General features: G+C 54.4%; 5 protein-coding genes across 22 annotated transcripts in view; 1 reads left to right on the top strand and 4 right to left on the bottom strand.

The window, feature by feature from the left end:
• RNF123 (ring finger protein 123) overlaps positions 1-7,616 on the top strand; it is a 33,948-nt gene extending 26,332 nt beyond the window's left edge. For 3 of the 5 annotated variants that reach the window (XM_003894412.5, XM_017955449.3, XM_021934390.1), the window contains 10 exons: positions 7-94; positions 187-271; positions 1,651-1,790; positions 1,898-2,086; positions 2,185-2,260; positions 2,491-2,575; positions 6,583-6,725; positions 6,872-6,966; positions 7,092-7,177; positions 7,257-7,616. In XM_003894412.5, the coding sequence (XP_003894461.1) occupies positions 7-94; positions 187-271; positions 1,651-1,790; positions 1,898-2,086; positions 2,185-2,260; positions 2,491-2,575; positions 6,583-6,725; positions 6,872-6,966; positions 7,092-7,177; positions 7,257-7,377 (1,108 nt within the window). In that variant the 3' untranslated portion in view covers positions 7,378-7,616. The remainder of the gene's footprint in view (positions 1-6; positions 95-186; positions 272-1,650; positions 1,791-1,897; positions 2,087-2,184; positions 2,261-2,490; positions 2,576-6,582; positions 6,726-6,871; positions 6,967-7,091; positions 7,178-7,256) is intronic. The other 2 variants (XR_001899817.3, XM_009200756.4) reach the window with 2 other exon arrangements.
• The window catches only part of DAG1 (dystroglycan 1), a 500,879-nt gene that overhangs the window by 209,496 nt on the left and 269,431 nt on the right, over positions 1-21,952 (bottom strand). The gene's annotated exons all lie outside the window — the stretch shown is intronic.
• Positions 2,927-6,583, bottom strand: AMIGO3 (adhesion molecule with Ig like domain 3). Its single transcript, XM_003894418.4, has one exon. The coding sequence runs from the start codon at positions 5,551-5,553 to the stop codon at positions 4,036-4,038; it is 1,518 nt and encodes a 505-aa protein (XP_003894467.1). The 5' UTR covers positions 5,554-6,583; the 3' UTR covers positions 2,927-4,035.
• On the bottom strand, positions 7,586-10,066 carry GMPPB (GDP-mannose pyrophosphorylase B). 3 transcript variants are annotated; one of them, XM_003894415.5, is made up of 9 exons: positions 9,681-10,066; positions 9,474-9,554; positions 9,337-9,385; positions 9,060-9,202; positions 8,685-8,843; positions 8,518-8,596; positions 8,317-8,444; positions 8,051-8,233; positions 7,586-7,969 (listed from the first exon to the last, which is right to left on the bottom strand). In XM_003894415.5, exons 1-9 carry the CDS (start codon positions 9,807-9,809, stop codon positions 7,838-7,840), a joined length of 1,083 nt encoding a protein of 360 aa, XP_003894464.1. In that variant the 5' UTR covers positions 9,810-10,066; the 3' UTR covers positions 7,586-7,837. The 3 variants fall into 3 exon arrangements, with proteins under 3 accessions (XP_003894464.1, XP_009199021.1, XP_009199022.1); XM_009200757.4 differs by having other exon boundaries at positions 7,586-8,233; XM_009200758.4 differs by lacking the exons at positions 8,317-8,444; positions 8,518-8,596.
• Positions 10,404-21,952, bottom strand: part of IP6K1 (inositol hexakisphosphate kinase 1) — a 74,499-nt gene continuing 62,950 nt past the window's right edge. For 4 of the 5 annotated variants that reach the window (XM_009200752.4, XM_009200751.4, XM_021934394.2 and 1 more), the window contains exons 4-6: positions 19,765-19,946; positions 14,224-14,399; positions 11,945-13,777 (exon numbers count right to left, since the gene is read on the bottom strand). In XM_009200752.4, coding sequence (XP_009199016.1) covers positions 13,244-13,777; positions 14,224-14,399; positions 19,765-19,946 — 892 coding nt within the window. In that variant the 3' untranslated portion in view covers positions 11,945-13,243. Of the gene's footprint in view, positions 13,778-14,223; positions 14,400-19,764; positions 19,947-21,952 lie in introns of all 5 variants that reach the window. The other variant, XM_003894416.4, reaches the window with a different exon arrangement.

Below are 21,952 nucleotides of genomic sequence, written 5' to 3' on the forward strand. Positions count from 1 at the left end.
TCACAGGCGTATCGCCATGGTGAGGAACCTCCTGGCACCCTATGAGCAGCGGCCCTGGGCCCAGACCAACTGGATCCTGGTGCGGCTCTGGAGGGTAAGCCTGACTCAAGGGGAGGTGGCTGAGACTGGCTGAAGGGAGAGGGTGCCCTGTCCCATTGACCTGAGCACCGACCCCCACCTCCACAGGGCTGTGGCTTCGGGTACCGCTATACACGGCTGCCACATCTGCTGAAAACCAAACTTGAGGATGCCAATTTGCCCAGCCTCCAGAGTGAGTATCTGGGTTGGTGGAGTCCTGAGCAAGGCAGGCGGGGGTGCTTACCCCCTACCCATGGGTTCTTTCAGACTCTCCACTTCTTCCAGCCCCTCTCTGGTTCCCCCATTGGGTCCCAGACTCCCTACCTGTCCCCTGGGGTTTCCACTTTCCTTGCTTCCTTCCAGCCCAAGGATACTCGGGCTGGGACTCCCCCTCCCCCACCTTGCCCACAGTCCTACATGTGCCCTTTGGGCCTGGACGCTCTACATGGGTCATGGTGAGAGGTGGCACCATCTTCCTGGCCTGCCGCAGCTCATGGAGACTGAATACTCTGTCCCTTGCCCTCGAAGCTAGCTCCCTGACCTCCAGCCTTGTCCCAGCACCATGTCCTTCTACTTCTTTTTTGCTCTCTGGTGGTGCCAGACCCTGGCCTTGGCTTAGGCCTTGGACACCTGAGTCCAGTGGGAGCACAGATTGGAGGTTGGCCAGGTGCCCAGAGGGTATTCATGGGGGTCCCTGGAGGAAGGGACATTTAGTTGGGAGCAGAGGGCAAGTATCATGAGCCCGAGGATTTTACCCTAGGCCTGGCCCTTGCAGAGTGCCTACCACACACTGTCTTCACCCTTCGTGGTGGCTCTTCTTGGCTCATGTAGTCTGTTTCTGCCCTTGTGGGCAGTGTTTTGATCTGAAGGGTGTCCCCAGAGAGGCTGAGTGTCTTGTGCTAAGTCACACAGCAAGTCCTTGCCAGTTGCTGTGGTCCTGCCTCCAGGGTGGAACTGAGCTGCAAGTGGAGAGCAGCAGTGGGGCCAGGCCCGTCCTGCTGCTGCGGGAACTATTGATTTGCATCAAGCTGGTGGGGAGGTGCGCCGGGCCAGTTGCAGCTGAGGGCTCTGGTTACTGCTGCCTGCCAGCCCAGACTTGGCGCCCACCACCTCGGCCATATGCCAAGGCCAGGCCAAGGGCAGCAGAGGACAGTAGAGGACAGCAGGTTTGCAGCAGGGCTCAGAGTAGGCTCTTGGAGGAGCTGGCCTTGGTGCTGGTGGGGAAGCGTCTAAGCTGCCCTGTCTAGGTCTGACCCTATCTGAAGGGTATGTGACCCAGAACTTGCTGAGGGTCAGGCTCTGGCTGTGTGGCTGCTCCAGGCCTGGGGTGGATGGTGTGGTGTCAGAGCTGGAAACAACTGCAGCCTGGAGTTTGCCTACTAGAAGGAGGGGACAGATTCTGTCCTAACTACAAGGCAGCTGTCCCCTGTCCCCTGCTTTCATGACCTGAGCATTCCTAGGGAGCTGTCTTTCTGTCCTTATACCAAAGTCTCAATGGGCGAGGACAGAGGCAAACAGGCAGAGGCCACTGCAGTGGAGTCCCTGATGATGCTACCTCCTGTCCCCCTGCAGAGCCCTGCCCCTCCACCCTGCTGCAGCAGCACATGGCGGACCTCCTGCAGCAGGGTCCTGATGTGGCGCCCAGCTTCCTCAACAGTGTCCTCAATCAGCTCAACTGGGCTTTCTCTGAATTCATTGGCATGATCCAGGAGGTGGGCTGTGGTGGGGCCTCGTGGGTTAGGGTGGTGCAGGGGATGAGGCCTGGTCCCGGGCTAGAGCCAGGTGCTGACCGCTGCATGTCCACGTGTTGGTGGATCAGATCCAGCAGGCTGCTGAGCGCCTGGAGCGGAACTTTGTGGACAGCCGGCAGCTCAAGGTATGTGCCACCTGCTTTGACCTCTCAGTCAGCCTGCTGCGTGTCTTGGAGATGACTATCACACTGGTGCCTGAGATATTCCTTGACTGGACCCGGCCTACCTCCGAGATGCTGCTGCGGCGTCTTGCACAGGTGTGGCCATCTGGGCAGCAAGGGTGGGACCCTCGGAATGCCCCTTTCATCAGTGGTGGCGCTCCCCATCCACCAATGGACTCCTGCTCCCCTCACAGCTGCTAAACCAGGTGCTGAACCGAGTGACAGCTGAGAGGAACCTGTTTGATCGTGTGGTCACCCTACGGCTGCCTGGTGAGGACCTAGATGCCCTGTACCCCAACACACTACAGGCCTTGGTTCCTCTGCTAGGAACAGTGATGCCCAATTCCACATTCTGCCCCTGGACAGCCAGGCTTGGCGCTCTGCAGCCTTGGCTCACCCTTCTGTAGGGAGGGCAGTGGGCAGGGTGGACCGTGTCAGGCCCGGAGTCCTTGCAGCAGGAGCGTGTGGGTGGCTCATGTCCTTCTTCCCCTTCCCCTCAGGCCTAGAGAGCGTGGACCACTACCCCATTCTGGTGGCAGTGACGGGCATCCTGGTGCAGCTCCTGGTGCGTGGCCCAGCCTCAGAGTGAGTGTTTGGGACCGTGGGCCCCTGTGGGAGCTGGGTGTGTCTGGTGAGAAGGGGCTGGACAGGGCCTCCTGGTACCTCAGTTTCCTCATCTGGAAAATGGACCTCAGTATCAGGTTTTGAGGCAGAGGGAAGGTAGTGAGGTGTGAACGGCCTAAATAGGGGTCAGAGGGAGCTTCTCTAAGTAGGAGAATCTGGGACCCCAGCAGGACAGGTGGCCCTGGCCCACAGAGCCACTGGTTTGTGGCCATGCCTCAGGCTGGGCATGGGAGGCAGGACTCCGGAAGGTGTGTCATCCTGTGGTGGACAGGGCCAGGCCGCCGGGAGAGCTGAACACACACAGGACCGCCATTGTCTGCAAAGGCTCCAGCAATAAGCACGTGCTGCCTTTATTAAGAAACTCTGGAGCAGTGGGGTCCAGGATGGCCATGGGGGCCCCCAGCTCGGCCCTACACATGAAGGGCTCCCAGACACCCATTCCCTGCCCTCCCGCAGTGGGAGCAGTGAGATGCATGTGAAGCCAGGGCACCGCCTCAGCCATTAGGCTGAGACCAGTGCCAGCCCTTAAGAGGCCCCTGCTCTCGAGGGACATGGAGTTCTGGCTCGGCCCTCCCAACTTGGCCATGCTCTCCAGGCTTTTTGGGCTTTTTACTGCTGAAAAGCAGGGGCGCAGGCCATGATCCCCTTCACTGTGTCTTGTGAGCCCAGGGAATGGGCTGTGCCTTCAGAACAACAGCTGGATGCCCCGGGCCAGAGAGAGCAGGGCCTCTGACTGGGGCTTAGGCCAGCCCCCACAGGAGTCTCTTGAGGAGCCTTTCCTGCCTAGTGCCTGCCCACCGGACTCTGCGTGAATCTGTGAAGCTTTCAGGCGGTTGGGAGGGAGTCCCATTTCACCAGAGGGCGGGCTTGTTTCCTCTTTCTGTCCTGGGGTGTGGGTGACATCTTCCTTCAGAGCCATCGTCTTTTCCCTGTGGGCCCACTCCCTCCCACCCCCTTGGGAAGGGGAGATGACCCTGCGTCAGCTCTTCAGCACCACTGCTGGAGAGCTGCCTCAGCCCCTGAGGGTGGACAGGGGGCTCTGCTCCAGGGGTTCTTCCACAGGCTGTAGAAGAACACAGCTACTTCCACGGCTGTGCTGTGTTGAAAGCCACAGAGCCTGGGTCTCTCAGGCTCACAGGGCATTTGGGCACTAGGAAGTCCCTGGGAAAGCAGGCACTAGTACAGCTTGCAGGGCCTGGGGCCTTTGGGTCCTGTGCAGGGGCAGAGCAGAAGGCAGGTTGGGGACTACGACGCCTGTCTCTACCAGTGAGTGAGAAAGCCCATTGTGTTTCGAGGCCCATACAGGAAGCTGAGGGGCCAGGCACAGTGCTTCCCACCAGCATCTGCCAGTTCTCTGGACCGAAGCAGACAGCAGGGCGAGCAGCAAGAGGGTGGGGGCCTGGGTGGGGGCCCTGGGCAGTCTAGGTCGTCATGGGACCCTCGGAGCCTATGGAGCTAGCAGACTCAGAGCCAGCCTTCAGCTGCAAGTCTCCAGGGTTGCAGAGATCAAATTCCTCAGCTACTGCCAGCTGCACGCGGCCATTGAGGCCCCTCCGGCCTGGCTCCAGAAAGACTACGTGCTTGTGGACACTGGCCTTGCGGCTGGGTGCGTCTGGCGGTGTGGTGCTGAGTACTGAGGACTGTGCGCTCAGCTCGTGGAGAGGGCTGGGTATTCGGGGCCAGCGGCGGCAGCGGCAGGCACGGCGGCGGCAGCAGCAGCAGGGTGGGGCGAACAGGTAGAGCAGCACGAGCACCAGGCCCACAGCGCAGCCCAGCAGTGTGGTGAAGCCTGTGTTGAAAGCCTCGGGCTCTGGGCGCGGGAAGTGCACGCTCACGTTGTACTCGTGCGTCTGGTTGTGGTGCAGGCGGGGCCCAGTGGCCAGGCACACGAAGAGTCCGGCATGCTGCTCCTGCACGTTGCCTATGGCCAAGCTGCCGTCGGCCAGCACAGCGATGCTGCCATCGCGGGATCCTGGCGCCCTGAGAAGCTCCTGCTGCGGCGAAACCCAGGCAATGTGCATGGCCGGGACGCTGGTGTTGCAGTAAAGCCTTAAGGACCGACCCACCAGCGCGTACAGGTGCTCTTCCGGCCGCTCTAGGCCAAGAGCTGGGGCCGATGAGCAGTTCTCAAAGACGCGGCTGTGCTGGAAGAAGCGCACACGGGACGCGGGTACCTTGAAGGCCAAGCATGTGTACTCACGCGCAAAATCGCGCACGGCGCTCAGGCCCCGCTGGTGCCAGCGCTGTAGCAGGTGGTAGAGGCGGCAGTCGCAGGGTAATGGGTTGTTGTGCAAGTAGAGGCCGTTCTTGAGGAAGGCCGGCAGCGCGGCCAGCTCAGATACAGAGATGTGTCCCAGCCGGTTGGAGGAGAGGTCCAGAGTAAGCAGGTGGGTGGCGCTCAGACCGTGCAGGTGATCGAAAGAGAACGAGGCAAGTTCGTTGCAGCCCAGGTAGAGATGGCTGAGCGCGCTCAGGCCGTGGAAGGCGTGCTCGTCCAAGTGCACCAAGCGGTTATTGAACAGAAGCAGCTTCTCCAGCGCCCCCAGCCCGTCGAGGTCGTGGCGGCCAAGCGCCCGCAACGCGTTAGATGATAGATCGAGCAGCCTCAGGCCGCTGGCGTTGGCGAAGACGCCGAGACCCAGCGCTTCTAGTTCGTTGTGGCCTAGATGCAGGGCGCGCAGCTGGAAGAGGGGCGCCAACCAGCCGGGGCGCAGGCGCTGGAGCGCGTTGTGGCTCAGGTCGAGGTCCGCAGTAGCGGCAGGTAACTCGGCCGGCACATCCTGCAGCCCTAGGCCAGTGCAGCTTAGCAGGTCGGCAGCGCATACACATTTGTGGGGGCAGTTGTGGGGCGTACGGGGCGGGAAACCCTCGGAGTCCGGGGCGCCTAACCCAACGCACAGCATGCAGAGCAGTGCCCCCAGCAGCATCAGCCAGGTCATGGCGACCACCAGGGACAGGACAGAGCAGCTCTGTGCAGGTCGCAGTTCCAGGACTCACCCACTTCTGCTCTAGTGCGACATGGGTGGCACCGGATGGCCCTTGCCGAGGAGGCACGGCGGGTTCTGGCCGGCCGACGGCCCCTACTCTGCGGTTCCCAGGTTGTGAGGCGGGGCTGCACTTCTCTCCGTGCTCGCTTCGGCTTCCCGAGCCCTCTCCAAGCGAGTTCCTGATCGGCTCCTAAATACTCCCCCCAGGGGCGGGGCTCGGACTCCTATTGGCTCCCGTTTGAGGAGGCGGGGCGGCTGCATCCCCTAGTGCCCAATGGCCCCACATGACCGCCAGATGAGGAGTGAGCCCAACCCCAAAGCCCCAGTCTGCCTTTGGCTGGCAGCTGTCCGCCGCTCCTTTTTCCTCGAGGAGTAAAAGGGGGAGTCTGGAAGAATGTCTCCAAGCTGCTGTTAGTGTTTATTTGAAATGACTTATTTGAGTGATATATTATGGGGCAGATGGACTCTATCTTAAGGTGGCTCCCCTGAGCCCTCTTAAAGTGGTACCCCAGGCCGGGTGCGGTGGCTCACGCCTGTAATCCCAGCACTTTTGGAAGCCGAGGCGGGTGAATCACCTGAGGTCAGGAATTCGAGACCACCCTGGCCAACCTGGTGAAACCTCGTCTGTACTAAAAATACAACAATTAGCCGGGCGTAGTGGTGTGCACCTGTAATACCAGCTACTCCAGAGGCTGAGGCAGGAGAATCACTTGAACCCGGGAGGTAGAAGTTGCAGTGAGCCTAGATCGCGCCATCGCACTCCAGCCTGGGCAACAGGGCCAGACTCCATCTCAGACCCCAGGCTGTGTGGCACCTTACTAGAATACAGGACTTGGGGCTTGGGAAGCAGGGAGACGGAAAGGATGCAGGGGGGCGGTGATTATGTACAAGCCGTGGCACTCCTCATTGGCAATCCCAATAGAGACTACTTTTAGCCAGGCCCCAAGCCTTCTGACTGTCCTTGCACCATCCTCTACCTAGGAGAGAGCGAGCCACATCAGTACTCCTGGCAGATCCCTGCTTCCAGCTACGCTCAATATGCTATCTCCTGGGACAGCCGGAGCCCCCAGCACCTGGCACTGCCCTGCCAGCCCCTGACCGGAAGCGCTTCTCCCTGCAGAGCTGTGAGTGGGCTGGTGGGGTGGGTCAGGGAGATCTGGGGCTGGATCGGGTCAGGAACCTTAAGAACAGCAAAGTCCTAGGCTGGGAATATTTAAAAGGCATGACATCCTCATCTACCTCTGACTTGACACTACCTACCACTCCCCAGATGCGGATTATATCAGTGCCGATGAGCTGGCCCAAGTGGAACAGATGCTGGCACACCTGACCTCTGCATCTGCCCAGGCAGCAGCTGCCTCTCTGGTGAGTGGGACAATGGTGCACAGGTCCATACCACTTGAATATGTGTGCACTCCTACATAGGCACAGCGGACATCCACACAGCCAGGCATCCAACTCCAGCCCACCCTTCACTCTCCTCCCTGCAGCCCACCAGTGAGGAGGACCTCTGCCCCATCTGCTATGCCCACCCCATCTCTGCTGTGTTCCAGCCCTGTGGCCACAAGTCGTGCAAGTAAGTGGTCCCCACAGCTTGGTAGTGGGGAGAGCAGTAGATACATGCAGGGCAGTCCTCATCCCCTCCCCTGTTGTAGAGCCTGCATCAACCAGCACCTGATGAACAACAAGGACTGCTTCTTCTGCAAAGCCACCATCGTGTCTGTAGAGGACTGGGAGAAGGGAGCCAATACGAGTACTACCTCCTCAGCTGCCTAGCCCTCACAGCCTGTGCCATCCTGGAACCTCCACCCTTGAACCCAGAGCCAGGCTGGGCCCTATTTATGAGCTCCCTTTGCCCTTCTCCTGTATCTGCCCCCCCAACCGCCACCACCACCACATCCAACCTCCTTGCCTGCCTGTATCCTCATTGGTGGGAGCCCAGCCATGGCCCTAATTGTGCCTGAGCTTGACTCTCAGTCAGGGCCACAGTCAGCATTAAATTATTATTCCATACAGCCCTGGCCCTGGCCCTTCTTGAGGGAGTAGGGTTTGTGGGGTGTGCCCAGCAGGGATCCTGCCAGATGATGTCCACATGAGAAGGCAGGTGTCCAACAGCTTCAGCTTCACCCAGTGCCCCCTAGACAGATAACAAGTCCAGGGTCTTCTGATGTGTCAGGCCAGCACTCTCCCCTTGCTGATGGGAAAACCGGGGCTTGGCCAGCCCCACTGCATCCCCTTACATGATGATACGAGGCTCTGGCACTGACTCGCCAATAGACTTGTGGGGCAGCACGCTGGCTCCGTTGAGGTAGAGCTCATCGTTAACTATGACGTCCTCACCCAGCACTGTCACGTTCTCCATGCGAACCTCCAGGAGAGGATAGGCCTTGTCAGGAAGACAGGTACACTCCCCGCCCCTCTCCCTACCTGGCCCAGCCCACAGGCTTACCCACTGGCCCACACGGCAGCGCCAGCCCACAATGCAGGACTCAAGCCATGAATGGGAGCGGATCCGGGCATCCCGCAGCACCGTGCACCGCCGGATACACACACCATCTTCGACCACCACGCCAGGTCCCAGGCTCACATTGGGGCCAATGCTGCAGTTCTGGCCGATGCGGGCACTTGGGTCCTGAGAGTGGTGGGAAAAATACAAGTGGGCCACTTGTCTCCCAAGACTGAGGGGGTTAATGATGGGCTGGGCAAGGGCCTCACCACCAGCACGTTGCCCACAATGCCAGGGCCTGAGTACAACCGCTCAGGCTGCTTCTGCCTCAGTGACTGCAGGAAGAGGCACATGCCAGTGAGGAAGTCCTTGGGCTGCCCAATGTCCATCCAGAAGCCTGTAGGGAGGGATGTATCAGGGCCCTCAGCCCAGCCACAGACCACCCCCACCCTGTGGCCTCCCTGCCTCACCCTGCAACTCCATGGCATATAGCTGCCCCTCCTTGGCCATAATGGGGAAGACCTCCTTCTCAATGGACGTAGGCTGCAGCTGTGGGAGTGGGCAGCTTGTGAGCAGGGTCATGGCGGTGATGGCCTGCCCCACCACAGCCCACCGACAGCTGTCTCCTACTACACACCTGGATGCGCCGCAGCACCGCAGGGCTCAGGATGTACATGCCTGCGTTGATCTTATTGGACACAAACACCTGCGGCTTCTCCACAAACCGGTGAATTCGGCCTGTGTCAGCCTCACACACCACCACACCGTACTTGGAGGGTTCCTCCACCTTGGTTACCTGAATGCAAGGAAGGGGACCTCGGACCTAGTCCAGTGTTCCTGAGCCTTGATATACATGCCGTTCCAGATCTCAGAGACTCTGCCCCAAGTGCTTAAAGATACATACTGCACAGCTCTGTACCCATAACATCCGAAGGCAGATGAAGGCTAGGGGGCAGGGGAGGCTGGGCATGGAGGGTGGAAATGTCAAGAGAAACAAGACCTGGCGCCTTACCAGGATGGAGCCCTCCTGGCCATGGTGCCGGTGGAACTGCACCATGGCTTGGAAGGGGAAATCGCAGATCACGTCACTGTTGAGGACGAAGAAAGGGTCTGCAGTCTCAGAGAGCAGGTCACGGGCCAGCGCCAGGGGCCCAGCTGGGGGAAAGGGACAGGTCACAACCTTGCTGGAGGTCTGAGTCCCTGGATTCAGGCTCAGCAGGCCCAATGCAGGCTGGGTCTTACCCTTTTCCTGGCCTTAAACCCTCCCCAAGGGACCTTTCTCTACTGACCTGTCCCCAAAGGCTCCTCTTCATGGGACATGGAGATTCGGATTCCCAGCTGGAAGTAAGAGGACCCCCAGTCAGGTTCTACCAGGATGGGAAGTTGGGTGGGGACCGAGAATAAGGGCCAAGAGTCCGTGCCTCACCCTCTGCTCCTGTGCCTTCATTTCCTTCTCCAGCACCTGCGACATGTAGCTCACGGCCAGGATCACGTGGTCCACGCCTGCCTGTCAGAACGCAGGCCAACGGGCGGGCTCAGTCAGAAGGTACGGGAGCCCCTGACCCCCTAGTCACTGGCCATCCCTAGTCCTGCCAGATCCGAAAGCGACTCCGATCCCGACCCAGGGTCTTACCGCAGCTAGCGCCTCCACTTGGTGCAGCAAGATGGGCTTATTGCAGAAGTCCACCAGTGGCTTCGGGGTGCTCAGTGTCAGCGGCCGTAGCCGCGTCCCATAGCCCCCCACTAAGATCAGTGCCTTCATCGCGCCTGCGGACGTTGAGGGGGTGTCCCGGGCTCTGAGGTGCCTGCAGCCCGTCTAGTCGGTCCCTGCAGCGCACTCCCAACGCCGTGCCCGGCCCCGCGCCCTTCACCAACCCGTCTGACCGACTCTGGCTCCACCTCGTCCTCCCGGTCGCCCTGACGCCGGATCCAAGGCCGCCACAACCCAGAACGCGACGCCGGGTGGACGGCTGCTGGCCACGAACTCAGGGCGGACCCGGCGCGGGCAATGACGCGAGCACCGCGGGCCAATCGGCTGCCGTGTACGTGGCACGGCCGCCGGCGACGGAGCGTTGGGTCGCAGCGCTGCGACACACGTAGCCAATGAGCGCCCGAGTACGCCGGGCTGCCATGGAGACCCGGGCCGGGACCCGCGGGTCAGCTGGCCATTGGCGGATCCAAAGGCGGAACTGGCGCCAAGGGTGAGGCCTAGTTCCCTGCTTCGCGCGGTCCAGCAGCCGCGGGCCCCGCCCCACCCCGCGGCCCGCCCCTACGGCCCGCCTCGCGGCCCAGCCCCGAGGGAGGGTGATCTGGGAAGGCTCCCGGACCACGGGATTTTCACAAAGACAGACTCACCTCCGTTTCTAGCGGCTTTATTTTTGACATACACGACCTCAGACACAAGCGGGGCGGGCAGCGCTAGGTGTACAGAAAGGAGCGGGCTCGGACCGAGCACCCCTCACGCAAGGTCCAAAGCAAACACTACTGCGGCGGGAGCCACGGGTTAGTGTCCGGGCGCAGACCTCGGGCGGTGGGGACAGGCTTAGCTTCCAAGAAGAGGAGCAGAGAGCGATTCCCAGAACGCGGGGGCTTACAGTTCCCCGAGAAGCAAAAGAACCAGGTCCTTCCCAGGGTTGTCCATTTTTTTTCTCATTAAAATATTTTTTAAGTCAGCACAAACATAACCAAATTGTACAGCTTTAAAGTTCAAAGCAATCTGCATCTAGGGAACGTGCATGTGGTCAGCAGTGAGCGCGTGTACAGCAGCTACGGAACTAGCACAGGCGCCAGGCCCCATGATGGGAATCCCCACGCCCATTGCACAGGCCCAGAGAGGGAAGGGTGGGGGTCCCTAGCAATTTGCTACACTGGTCCCCTTCCTCTTTTAAGCACCACCCGTCCCACCCCACCCTCAGGGGCTGGTGTCAGCTTGGCCCAGGGAAGCACTATAGAGAGGGGTCACCCGAGCACCCCAACCCATGATCCCATGTTGCACTTTGGTCCCAAGTTGGGGCTAAGGCAGGGCCTGGCAGGGAGAGGGCTCTGGCATGGGACAGGGAGAAAGCAGTGGCAGACAGTATGCACACACACTTGCCCACTACCATTAAATAACAGGGCTGGGTCTCCAGGTGTCCAAAGTGCTGAAAAGAGGGGCCCTGCTCTAGGGGAGCAGCAGCAAATCCCAGGCCTTCCCACTCTTTGTAGTGCCAGGAAAATACTGAATGTAAGTGGATGAAGCCTTTGCTCGCTGTGAGGAGCAGCAGAATGTGGCAGCCTCTCCTCCCAGAATCTAGGAACCTGGGAGGCACAGGACATCCCCAGAAGGTCCCAAACAGCTCCAGACCCTATGTCTTACCCTCCACCCTACCAGGGAATGACTAAGTCTACACTAATGAAGGGCTACTGCCCCCATGGCTGAAGCCACAGAATGGTACAGGAGAGAAAACCGTAATTTCTGACCAGAAACAGCCAAGCTGTCCCTCCCAGCCCCAAAGAATGGGAACCTGCCCACCAGTGGCACCAGAGCCGGGGGCTAGGAGAGATGGCATCCATCAAGGAGCCCTTAAGAAGCTGCATCTCTAAGGACCAGGAAATGAGTCCATCAGTTACCAAGGCCTCTCACAGCTGGCAGGCTTACCTTTAATGCCAAACAGGCACTTGCCTAAAGTGACAATGAACAGTGACCCTAGGCTCAAAGGAGAGGGTGCTAACCCTGGCAATGGCTGAAATCGGTGTCATGTCCTGGCCATCTGTTTTAGAAGCAGCAGGTCTGTGCCATTAAGGGCTGGCAGCCAAAATGACTAAAACCATGAGAAAGGAAGGGTCACTCCTCAAGCCCTCACTGTCCCACTGTCAGTGTTGAGGGCCATATTCTAGGCCCACAGAAAGGGTGCTGGGTCAACAGGGAAACACCACCAGTTTATTCTGCTATCAGGTCTTTATAAAAAGGCAACACCTGTGGAGGAAGGGCATGAGGCAAAAAGCTCACCTCAGAAGTGGGAGTGTTCTGCTGAGGAAAGCATGAAAGAATGAGTATATACTAATGAACAAGGCTACACCCCAGAGGAAGGATCCCGAGGGACAGGGGCTGGCAGCTGGACACATGGACAAACTGATGGACCCAGGACTGATCAGACAAAGCTCTCATTAGCAGAATGTGGGCACCTGCACCCAGAGCCCATACCATGTCCCTGTGAGCAAAAAAGCTTAAAGTTCTCCCTCTAGGCCCAGGGCCAAGAGCGCCTCACAAAGGGCTGCCGCCTTGAACTTGGCCTGGGGAAATGAGACCCTGAGCGGACCACAGCCCTTGAGCCCTGGGAGGAGCAGCCCATCCAGCAGCAGCACAGCTGCCGAAACTTAAAGACGACGACTCCCACCCATAGCACAAGAACTGCAAATACTGTCTAGGCCAGAGCCACCAGAGGCCCTGAGGCCTGCTAGGACACCGACTATCCCCCACTTCAGTGGGGTAGGAGGGAGTGGTCTTCTTAGGCAAGGGAACTTGGTGAGAGAGGCTGGCTGTTTCAGGAATAGGACAGGTGCCAACCTGTCACATGCCAACAGGTACCTGGGGAACCCAGGGCCTGCCCTCTGCCATAAGTTGGCCTCAGCCCAGCTTCACTAATCTAGCCCCACACTAAGATCAGACCCAAGGATGGGTCCAGCTTTGTGCAGTAAGCCCTGTGGTGCCCTGAGGGCACCTATTAAAGAGCTAGCTGACACCCACAGCATAAGACCAGAAAGCCCCCAAGAAATGGGCACCCAAAGCCCTCTACTTCTGGGGAACAAGGGAAGAGTGGGCATGGAGGGGCCCTGCACCAGCCCAGGGCTTTACCCTACAATCAGCAGAGCCCTGCAGCCACAGACCTCAAAGATCTAGACAAGAGAAACCAATGTCCAAGGGCACCCTGTCCCTGCTGCCAAGCCCACCAGGGGCACCTCTTCCTTCCTAAGGCAGCCTGGACACACCAATCAGAGCCACAAAGCTGAGGAGCCTGGCTGAGAGGGCGTGTGGTCTACCCTCCTTCACTTTATATATATGGATTCCAGGCTACCGCTAAAAACATTTCTTTTAGTTTACACCAAAGAGAAATATAACCCTTTAAAATCAAGTCTGTGTGTCCTCACGGCAAGTTCAGAACAATGGTCCCTGCCTGCGGGTGGAGAGGAAGGGGTTCTGGGGGCCCATAACAGGGCCTACTGGTTCTCGTCCCGCATCTGTTCCATGATGCTGATGAGGTTCTCCAGGCCAAACACGTAGCCTCTGTCCGGCCCATCATGCACGGTGGGGTCATCCCGGAAGCCCTTGAACGTGCTGTGTGCAAAGTCAATCATGCGGACATCCACCTTGGGCTGAGAGGAGGGACCCGCCTCAGGGCTGGTGTTGCTGGGGCTGGTGCTGGGGCCACAGGATGACGCCACCTCAGGGAGCACCATGTCCAGGTGCTTGAGACGCATCTCAGACCGGCGGTCCAGGCAGGACTCAGCCCGGCACTCCTTGCCATCATAGATGACAAGCAGGGAACTGGAGTAGAAGCGGTAGGAGGCCTGCCGCTCTAGCACAGCTTTCAGGCCTCGTAGTTTGCTCAGGATAGGCTCAAACAGGTCACGTCGCAGGTCCAGGCCATTGTGCAGATATTGATACAGGGCATTGCGGAAGCCTTCAATGGAGAGCCCACGGCCATAGTACTTGTTCCTGCAGAGGTAATGCCCTGTGTCCAGCTGGTACACCTGAAACCCCAGGAGACAGACAGGGTGAATGCCAGGGAAGTCTGAAGAGCTCACAGTGCCCTGGGCAAGCACTGTCTGAAAGCACTTTGACCAACCTGAGTTTTTCTGCTCACCTATCTAAGTGGCACTGGGCAGGCCACATTCACCCTGGGTTTTCCCATTGCAGAACCAAGAGAAAGCAATACCAGGCCTATGGGTTCCCTGCCACCAGCTTTGGAGCCCTCCTCCAACATCAGAACACCTTGTTGACAGGCAAGAGTCTTACGTGTCCCAATGTCAAGGCAGCAGGCTCTCACAGTGGTCCTGCACCTGAGGCCCATAGCAAGGTCAACAGGTAAGGACAGAAGGGCTCAGGAGGACACACTTGGCATAGATCGCACACAGGTATGAGCACAACCCAAATCATGCAAGTGGCAGCACCTAGGCTCTGAGCAGAGGTAACTCACCTGCATGCCGCAGACCCTGACGCCCAGCGTGGCTGATGTGCTCTGCTCACATTTCCGCATCTGCCGGGCTGCCTTCTCAGCTGATGCGTCATCGCCATGCTGCCGCGTGCCCATCTTCAGGTCCAACACACAGGGGTACTTGAAGTGGTGCACTACGTTCTCAAGCAGGAGGAACTCTGGGCCACGGTCAAGAAGAATGACAACCACACTCACCATCAGCCCCAGCCAGGAAAGCACAACCCAGTTTTTCTATAAAAGGGCGCTTTTACCTAATGCAGTATGTACTTGTCTCAGAAACTCTCAAATGTGGGTTTCACACCACTGGCTTATTACTTCTTAACCAAAACAAACTGTGGTAAAATATACATAAAATTTACTTCAGCCATTTTTAAGTGTACAATTCAGTGGCATGAAGTATATTTACTCTGTTGTACAACCATCACAACCATCTATCTCTAGAGCTTTTTCTTTTTTCTTTTTTTTTTGAGATGGAGTCTCACTCTGTTGCCCAGGCTGGAATGCAGTGGAGTGATCTCGGCTCACTGCAACCTCTGCATCCCAGGTTCAAGCTATTCTCCTGCCTCAGCCGCTTGAGTAGCTGAGATTACAAGTGCCCGCCACTACACCCGCTTATTTTTGTATTTTTAGTAGAGACGGTGTTTCACCATGTTGGCCAGGCTGGTGTCAAACTCCTGAACTTGTGATTCGCCTGCCTCAGTCTCCCAAAGTGCTGGGATTACAGGCGTAAGCCACCACACCTAGCTAGAACTTTTTCTTTTTCTTTTTTTTTTTTTTGAGACGGAGTCTCGCTCTGTCACCCAAGCTGGAGTGCAGTGGCCGGATCTCAGCTCACTGCAAGCTCCACCTCCCGGGTTCACGCCATTCTCCTGCCTCAGCCTCCCTAGTAGCTTTTTTGTATTTTTTTAGTAGAGACGGGGTTTCACCATGTTAGCCAGGATGGTCTCGATCTCCTGACCTTGTGATCCGCCCGTCTTGGCCTCCCAAAGTGCTGGGATTATAGGCTTGAGCCACTGCGCCCGGCAGAACTTTTTCATCTTCCCAAAATGAAAAGAGATCCTCCCACCCTCAGCCTCTGGAACAACTAGGACTACAGGCATGCCTAATTTTTTTTTTTTTTTAGATGGAGTCTCGTTCTGTTGCCCAGGCTGGAGGGCAGTGGCGCCATCTCGGTTCACTGCAACCTCTGCCTCAGGGGATTCAAGCCATTCTCCTGCCTGTATCCATTAAATAGAACTAAACAGTGACTCCTCATTTTCCCTCCTCCCAGCCCCTGGGAACCTCTAGTCTACTTTCTGTCTCTATAAATTTATCTTTCCTAGGTATCTCATAAGTGGAATCATACAGTATTTGTCATTTTATATCTGGCTTATTTCACTTAGCAAAATGTATTCAAGATTCATTTATGTTATAATATGTATCAAAATTTCATTCCTTTTTCTGGCTAATTTTCCATTGTATGTATATACCACATCCTTTTTGTTGTTGTTGTTTATTGGTTGTTTTCTGGTTTTTTAACCTAAGCTCTACAGTACTTTGTTTATTTCTGCTATTTTTTATTTATTTTTTTTGAGACGGAGTTTCGCTCTTGTTGCCCACGCTGAAGTGCAATGGCGCTATCTTGGCTCACCACAACCTCCGCCTCTTGGGTTCAAGTGATTCTCCTGCCTCCGCCTCCCAGTAGCTGGGATTACAGGCATGCGCCACCACGCCCGGCCAATTTTGTATTTTTAGTAGAGACGGGGTTTCTCCATGTCGGTCAGGTTGGTCTTGACCTCAAGTGATCTGCCTGCCTTGGCATCCCAAAGTGCTGGGATTACAGGCGTGAGTCCCTGCGCCTGGCCTTTTTTTTTTTTTTTTTTTTTTAAGAGATGCGCTCTCACTCTGTTGCCCAGGCTGGAGTGCAGTGGCTGGATCCAGAGCTCACTGTAGCACTGACCACTGGGCTCAAGAGATCCTCCCACCCTCAGCCTCTGGAACAGCTAGGACTACAGGCATGCCTAATTTTTTTTTAATTTTTTTTTTTTTTTTTTTTTTTGAGACAGAGTCTTGGTCTGTCACCCAGGCTGGAGTGCAGTGGTACAATCTCAGCTCACTACAACCTCTGCCTCCTGGGTTCAAGCCATTCTCCTGCCTCAGCCTCCAAGTAGCTGAGACTACAGGTACCCGCCACCACCCTGAGCTAATTTTTTGTATTTTGAGTAGAGACAGGGTTTTACCACGTTGGCCAGACTGGTCTGGAACTCTTGACTCCAGGTGATCTGCCTACCTTGGCCTCCCAAAGTGCTGGGATTATAGGCATGAGCCACTATGCCCAGCCGCCTACCTAATTTTTAATGTTTTTTTTTAGAGACAGGGTCTCACTATGTTGTCTAGGCTGGTCTCGAACTCCTAGCCTCAAGTGATCCTCCCACCCTGACCTCCAAAAGAACTGAGATAACAGATGTGGGCCACCACACCCAGCCTATGTTATCTTTAGATCTATCTTGCAGGCAATATGCAAACTAAAGATTTGGATACATCCCTCACCATCAGTGAACCAAGGCCCTACTCAAGCCAGCACCTTGCCCAGGCCTAAGAAGTAAGGAAGACATCTTGGTAGCACTACAACAAAAACAAGGAAACCAGATTCTAACATTTCCAAATAGGAATCTTTAGAAAAAACTGGATTTATTTTTTTTTCTTTTTCTTTCTTTAGGATGCCATCTTGCTCTGTTGCCCAGGCTGGAGTGCAGTAGCACAATTTCAGCTCACTGCAACTTCCGCCTCCCAGGTTCAAGTGATCCTCCTGCCTTAGCCTCCCAAGTAGCTGGAACTATAGGCACATGCCACCATGCCTGACTCATTTTTTTAATTTTTTTTTTTTTTTTTTTTTGAGACGGAGTTTCACTCTTGTTGCCTAGGCTGGAGTGCAATGGCACAATCTTGGCTCAATGCAACCTCTGCCTCTTGGGTTCAGATGATTCTCCTGCCTCAGCCTCCCGAGTAGCTGGCATGCACCACTACGCCTGGCTAATTTTGTGTAGAGATGGGGTTTTTCTCCATGTTGATCAGGCTAGTCTCAAACTCCCAACCTCAGGTGATCTGCCGGCCTCGGCCTCCCAAAGTGCTGGGATTACAGGCGTGGGCTACCATGCCGTCAATTTTTTGTATTTTTAGTAGAGACGGGGTTTCACCAGGCTGGTCTCAAACTCCTGACCTAAGTGATCCACCCACTTCAGCCTCCCAAAATAAAGTGCTGGGATTACAGGCATGAGCCACTACACACCCAGCCTGGATTTATATTTCTGTCTTGCCATTTCTCACTAAATTTGAACAAGTGAATGAGAGACAGAGAGAGAGAGATCTCGTTCATTGGTTTCAAATATATATATACACACACACACACACATATATATACACACACACACATATATATATATTTTTTTTGAGACGGAATTTTGCTCTTGTTGCCCAGGCTGGAGTGCAATGGCGTGATCTCAGCTCACTGCAGCCTCCATCTCCCAGGTTCAAGCAATTCTCCTGCCTCAGCCTCCCGAGTAGCTGGGATTACAGGCGCACACCACTACACCCGGATAATCTGTATATGTTTAATAGAGATGGGGTTTTGCCGTGTTGGCCAGGCTGATCTTGAACTCCTAACCTCAGGTGATGCGCCTGCCTTGGCCTCCCAAAGTGCTGGGATTACAGGCGTGAGCCACCACGCCTGGCCATATAAATATATATAAAATACAAATATATATAAATTTATCCCTTAATAGTTCTATAACCTTCTGCTCAAAGCGATCTATGGTCCTAATTCATTTACATACATGTCTTTATTCCAATATATCCCATTTGCAACAATCTTATCTTTCTACTTTTGTGTAAAGGTACAGACTTATCATATGTCTGCCAAAAGTCACTGGGTCTCATAGCCCAGGCCTCAAATCCATCCACAGAGTAATCACATCTTAGAGGATAGACACTCACCATCACTGTGATGATGAACATTTCATTCTTTTGAAAGTAACTTTTAAATTTGGCCTGAATCAATTCTGTTGCCTGCTATTACCTATAAACACATGATGGTAAAATATGAAGGAGGGTGTAGAAATATCTCAACACCCTGGAAGCACAGGCTCTGGAATCCTGCCTTGACCACTCACTACCTCTAGGCACAACACTTAATCCCCCTGTGCTTCTATTTCTTCATCTATAACACGGGAATGATGACAGTTCCTTCCTCAAAAGATTGCTGTGAAAATTAACTATGTACAAAAGGTTCAGCACACTTTCCCTCAGTTTCTTAGAATAATCAGTTGTTATTTGTCTACTACTTCAAAACACTAACAATTGTAAGAATTCCCATTCTAGGCCGGATGTGGTGGCTCACACCTGTAATCCCAGCACTTTGGGAGGCCAAAGCAGGCGGATCACTTGAGGTCAGGAGTTCGATACTAGCATGGCCAACATAGTGAAACCCTGTCTCTACTCAAAATACAAAAATTGGCTGGGCGTGGTGGCGTGCGCCTGTAATCCCAGCTACTGGGGTGGCTAAGGCACGAGAATCTCTTTAACCCGGGAGGCGGATGTTGCAGTGAGCCGAGATTGCGCCACTGCACTTTGACCTGGGCAACAGAATGAGACTCTGTCTCAAAAAAAAGGAATTCCCATGCCATAATACTTTTTTATCTTTTCTGGAGATGAGAGAGGGTCTTGCTGTGTCGCCAAGGCTAGAAGCTAGAATGTAGTGGATGCCATCATGGCTCACTGCAGTCTCGACTTCCTGGGCTCAAGTAATCTTCCCACCTCAGAGCTGGGACTACGACAAGCACACACCACCACATCCAGCTAATTTTTTTAGTTTTTGTAGAGATGAGGTCTCACTATGTTGCCCAGGCTGATCTCAAACACCTGGTCTCAAGTGATCTTCCTGCCTCAGCCTCCCAAAGTGCTGGAATTACAGGTGTGAGCCACCATGCCCAGCTAGCTTTAACATTTTAAATCTATTTTATGGTGTTTATCATCAGATAAAAATCTCACCAAAGTCATATATATCACCCTTAAACTATTAATCCCTTGGGAGGGGAAAACTATACATGTGCAAACAAGCGCACACGGGCACATACACAGATCTCTGATTGTGGACATGATCAATATAGTACCACTAGCCACACTAGCCAAATGATTTAAATTTTAATTAATAAAATTTAAATTAACTGCCTTAGTCATATAGCCACATTTTAGCCACTCAGTATGGCCAGTGGCCACCATATTGAAAAGCACAGACACAGAATTACAGACAGTTCTATCAGACAACACTGTTCTAGACTGCCAAGTTTTAAGCTTCAGTCTTACCAAATCCAAAAGGCAGGAAAAAACATGTTGATGGAAGTAAACGAAGGAAGAGGAATCTACGAAAAAGGGAGATGAAACCAAAGAGGGACCCTAGACAAAGACCTCAGCCATAGGCAGAATGGTGCCCCAACACATGACCCATGGACCCAGTAGACACTCCTGAAGGAGGGGCAACGAGGATACTGTAGAGCTTTCGGTCCTTGGACTCAGAGCGCATGCGGCTCAGCTGCTGCTTGTGACAGCGCAGGCTCCAGGGGTTATGGCTGATCTTCTCAGAACTCAAGCCACTGTTGCCATCTAGCATCTGGAAAGGGACCTCTGAGTGGCTGTGCAGCTCCACCTTCGGACTCTTTGCGTCCTGTGAGCTAAGAAGGAAGAACATACACATCACTAAGAAACTCAGGCAAGTCATCCTCTGGGGTCTCACTGCACAGGGCACAGGTCTGTCTACAACAACAGACCCACAGACCCTGCTAATGGGTTGCATGAAGGTCCCATGAGCCAATAAAAATGAGTAAATGTTACAAGTAGTGTTCTTCCTATGTCTCTTAAAACTATCTGTAAAACAACATTTTTGTCAAATTATGTGATGAAAATACCACTTCGCATCCATTAGGATGGCTACTATCAAAGAAGAAAGTGGAACAAGTGTCCAGTATGTGAAGAAACTAGAACTCTCATACACTGCTGGTAGGAATGTAAAATGATGCAGCCACCAAAAAGTTTGGTTTCCCAAAAAGTTAAACACAGATTATAACTCAGCAATTCCATTCCTAGGTATACACCCAAAAGAAATGACAAGGATCCAAACAGACACTACATCAACATTCACAGCAGCACTACTCACAATAAACAAAAGGTAGAAACAACCAAGCATCCATCAACAGATGGATAAGCAGAATGTGGGATATACATACAATGGAATATTATTCAGCAATAAAAAGAATTAAATTCCTATACATGCTACAACATATATGAACTTGAAAACATTTTGCTAAGTGAAATAAGCCAGACACAAAAGGATAAATATTGCGTGATTCTACTCATGTGAAGTAACTGCAAATCCATTAAGACAGAAACTAGAAAAGTGGTTGCCACAGGCTGAGGGAAGGAGGAATGGGGAGTTAGTTGCACAACAATGTGAATGTACGTAATGCTACCGAAATGCACCCAGCCGAGGAAGGAAATTTTATTTCTAAAATAAGTCAAGGCCAGGCACCATGGGTCACAACTGTAATCCCAACACTTTGGGAGGCCAAGGTGGGAGGATCACTTGAGCCTAGGTGTTCAAGACCAGCCTGGGCAACATGTCAAAACTCCATCTCTACAAAAAATTTAAAAATTAGCTGGGCATGGTGGCTTGTGCCTGTAGTTCCAGCCAGCTAGCTACTTGGGAGGCTAAGGTGGGAGGATCACCTGAGCCCAGGGGGCTGAGGATGCACTGAGCCGTGATCATGCTACTACACTCCAGCCTGGGCAACAGAGACAGACTATGTCTCAAAAATAAATAAATAAAATAAATCAAACCACAAAGGAGTTTTTGTGAGAAAGCAACTTCAACTGAAAATACTGGAACTTTGCCAACAATTTCATTATGCCCCAACGTAAAAATCTTTGCTTGAAGTAACCAACAACACTGTTTATCATACTGAAAGGCCAAGAAAACCACACTACTGGTGAAGCCATGTGCCCTGCAAATTACAGAGCAAGCCTGCAGCTCACAGCAGAGGTGGAACATTACAGTAATTTCTTTTTTTTCTTTTTGAGACAGCATCTCGCTGTGATGCCCATCAACTTCAAATGCCACTCTCCTCTCCAGAACTGCAGGCCTCTCCTCTAACTGTGTGGCATGAGTTGCACAGATTCAAGCTAACACCAGGGCTGGTGTGTGCTGGAAATGATGACCCTCCCCCCCGCAAGGGTCAGCTGTGCAACACTGGTGAAGAGGTAGTGGCAGAGACCCCACTTCCACCTAACTGAAAGTAGAGGAGGCCGGGCGCGGTGGCTCAAGCCTGTAATCCCAGCACTTTGGGAGGCCGAGACGGGCGGATCACGAGGTCAGGAGATCGAGACCATCCTGGCTAACACGGTGAAACCCCGTCTCTACTAAAAACTACAAAAAACTAGCCAGGCGAGGTGGCGGGCGCCTGTAGTCCCAGCTACTCGGGAGGCTGAGGCAGGAGAATGGCGTGAACCCGGGAGGCGGAGCTTGCAGTGAGCTGAGATCCGGCCACTGCACTCCAGCCCGGGCGACAGAGGGAGACTCCGTCTCAAAAAAAAAAAAAAAAAAAAGAAAGTAGAGGAGCCCACCAATGCCTCTCAGAATGATAAAACCCTTACTTTCTTCTGGTGAGAGCACTGTTGAGGCCAT

This window comes from Papio anubis, chromosome 2 (genome assembly GCF_008728515.1).
Source record: "Papio anubis isolate 15944 chromosome 2, Panubis1.0, whole genome shotgun sequence".
Taxonomy (NCBI): Eukaryota; Metazoa; Chordata; class Mammalia; order Primates; family Cercopithecidae; genus Papio; species Papio anubis.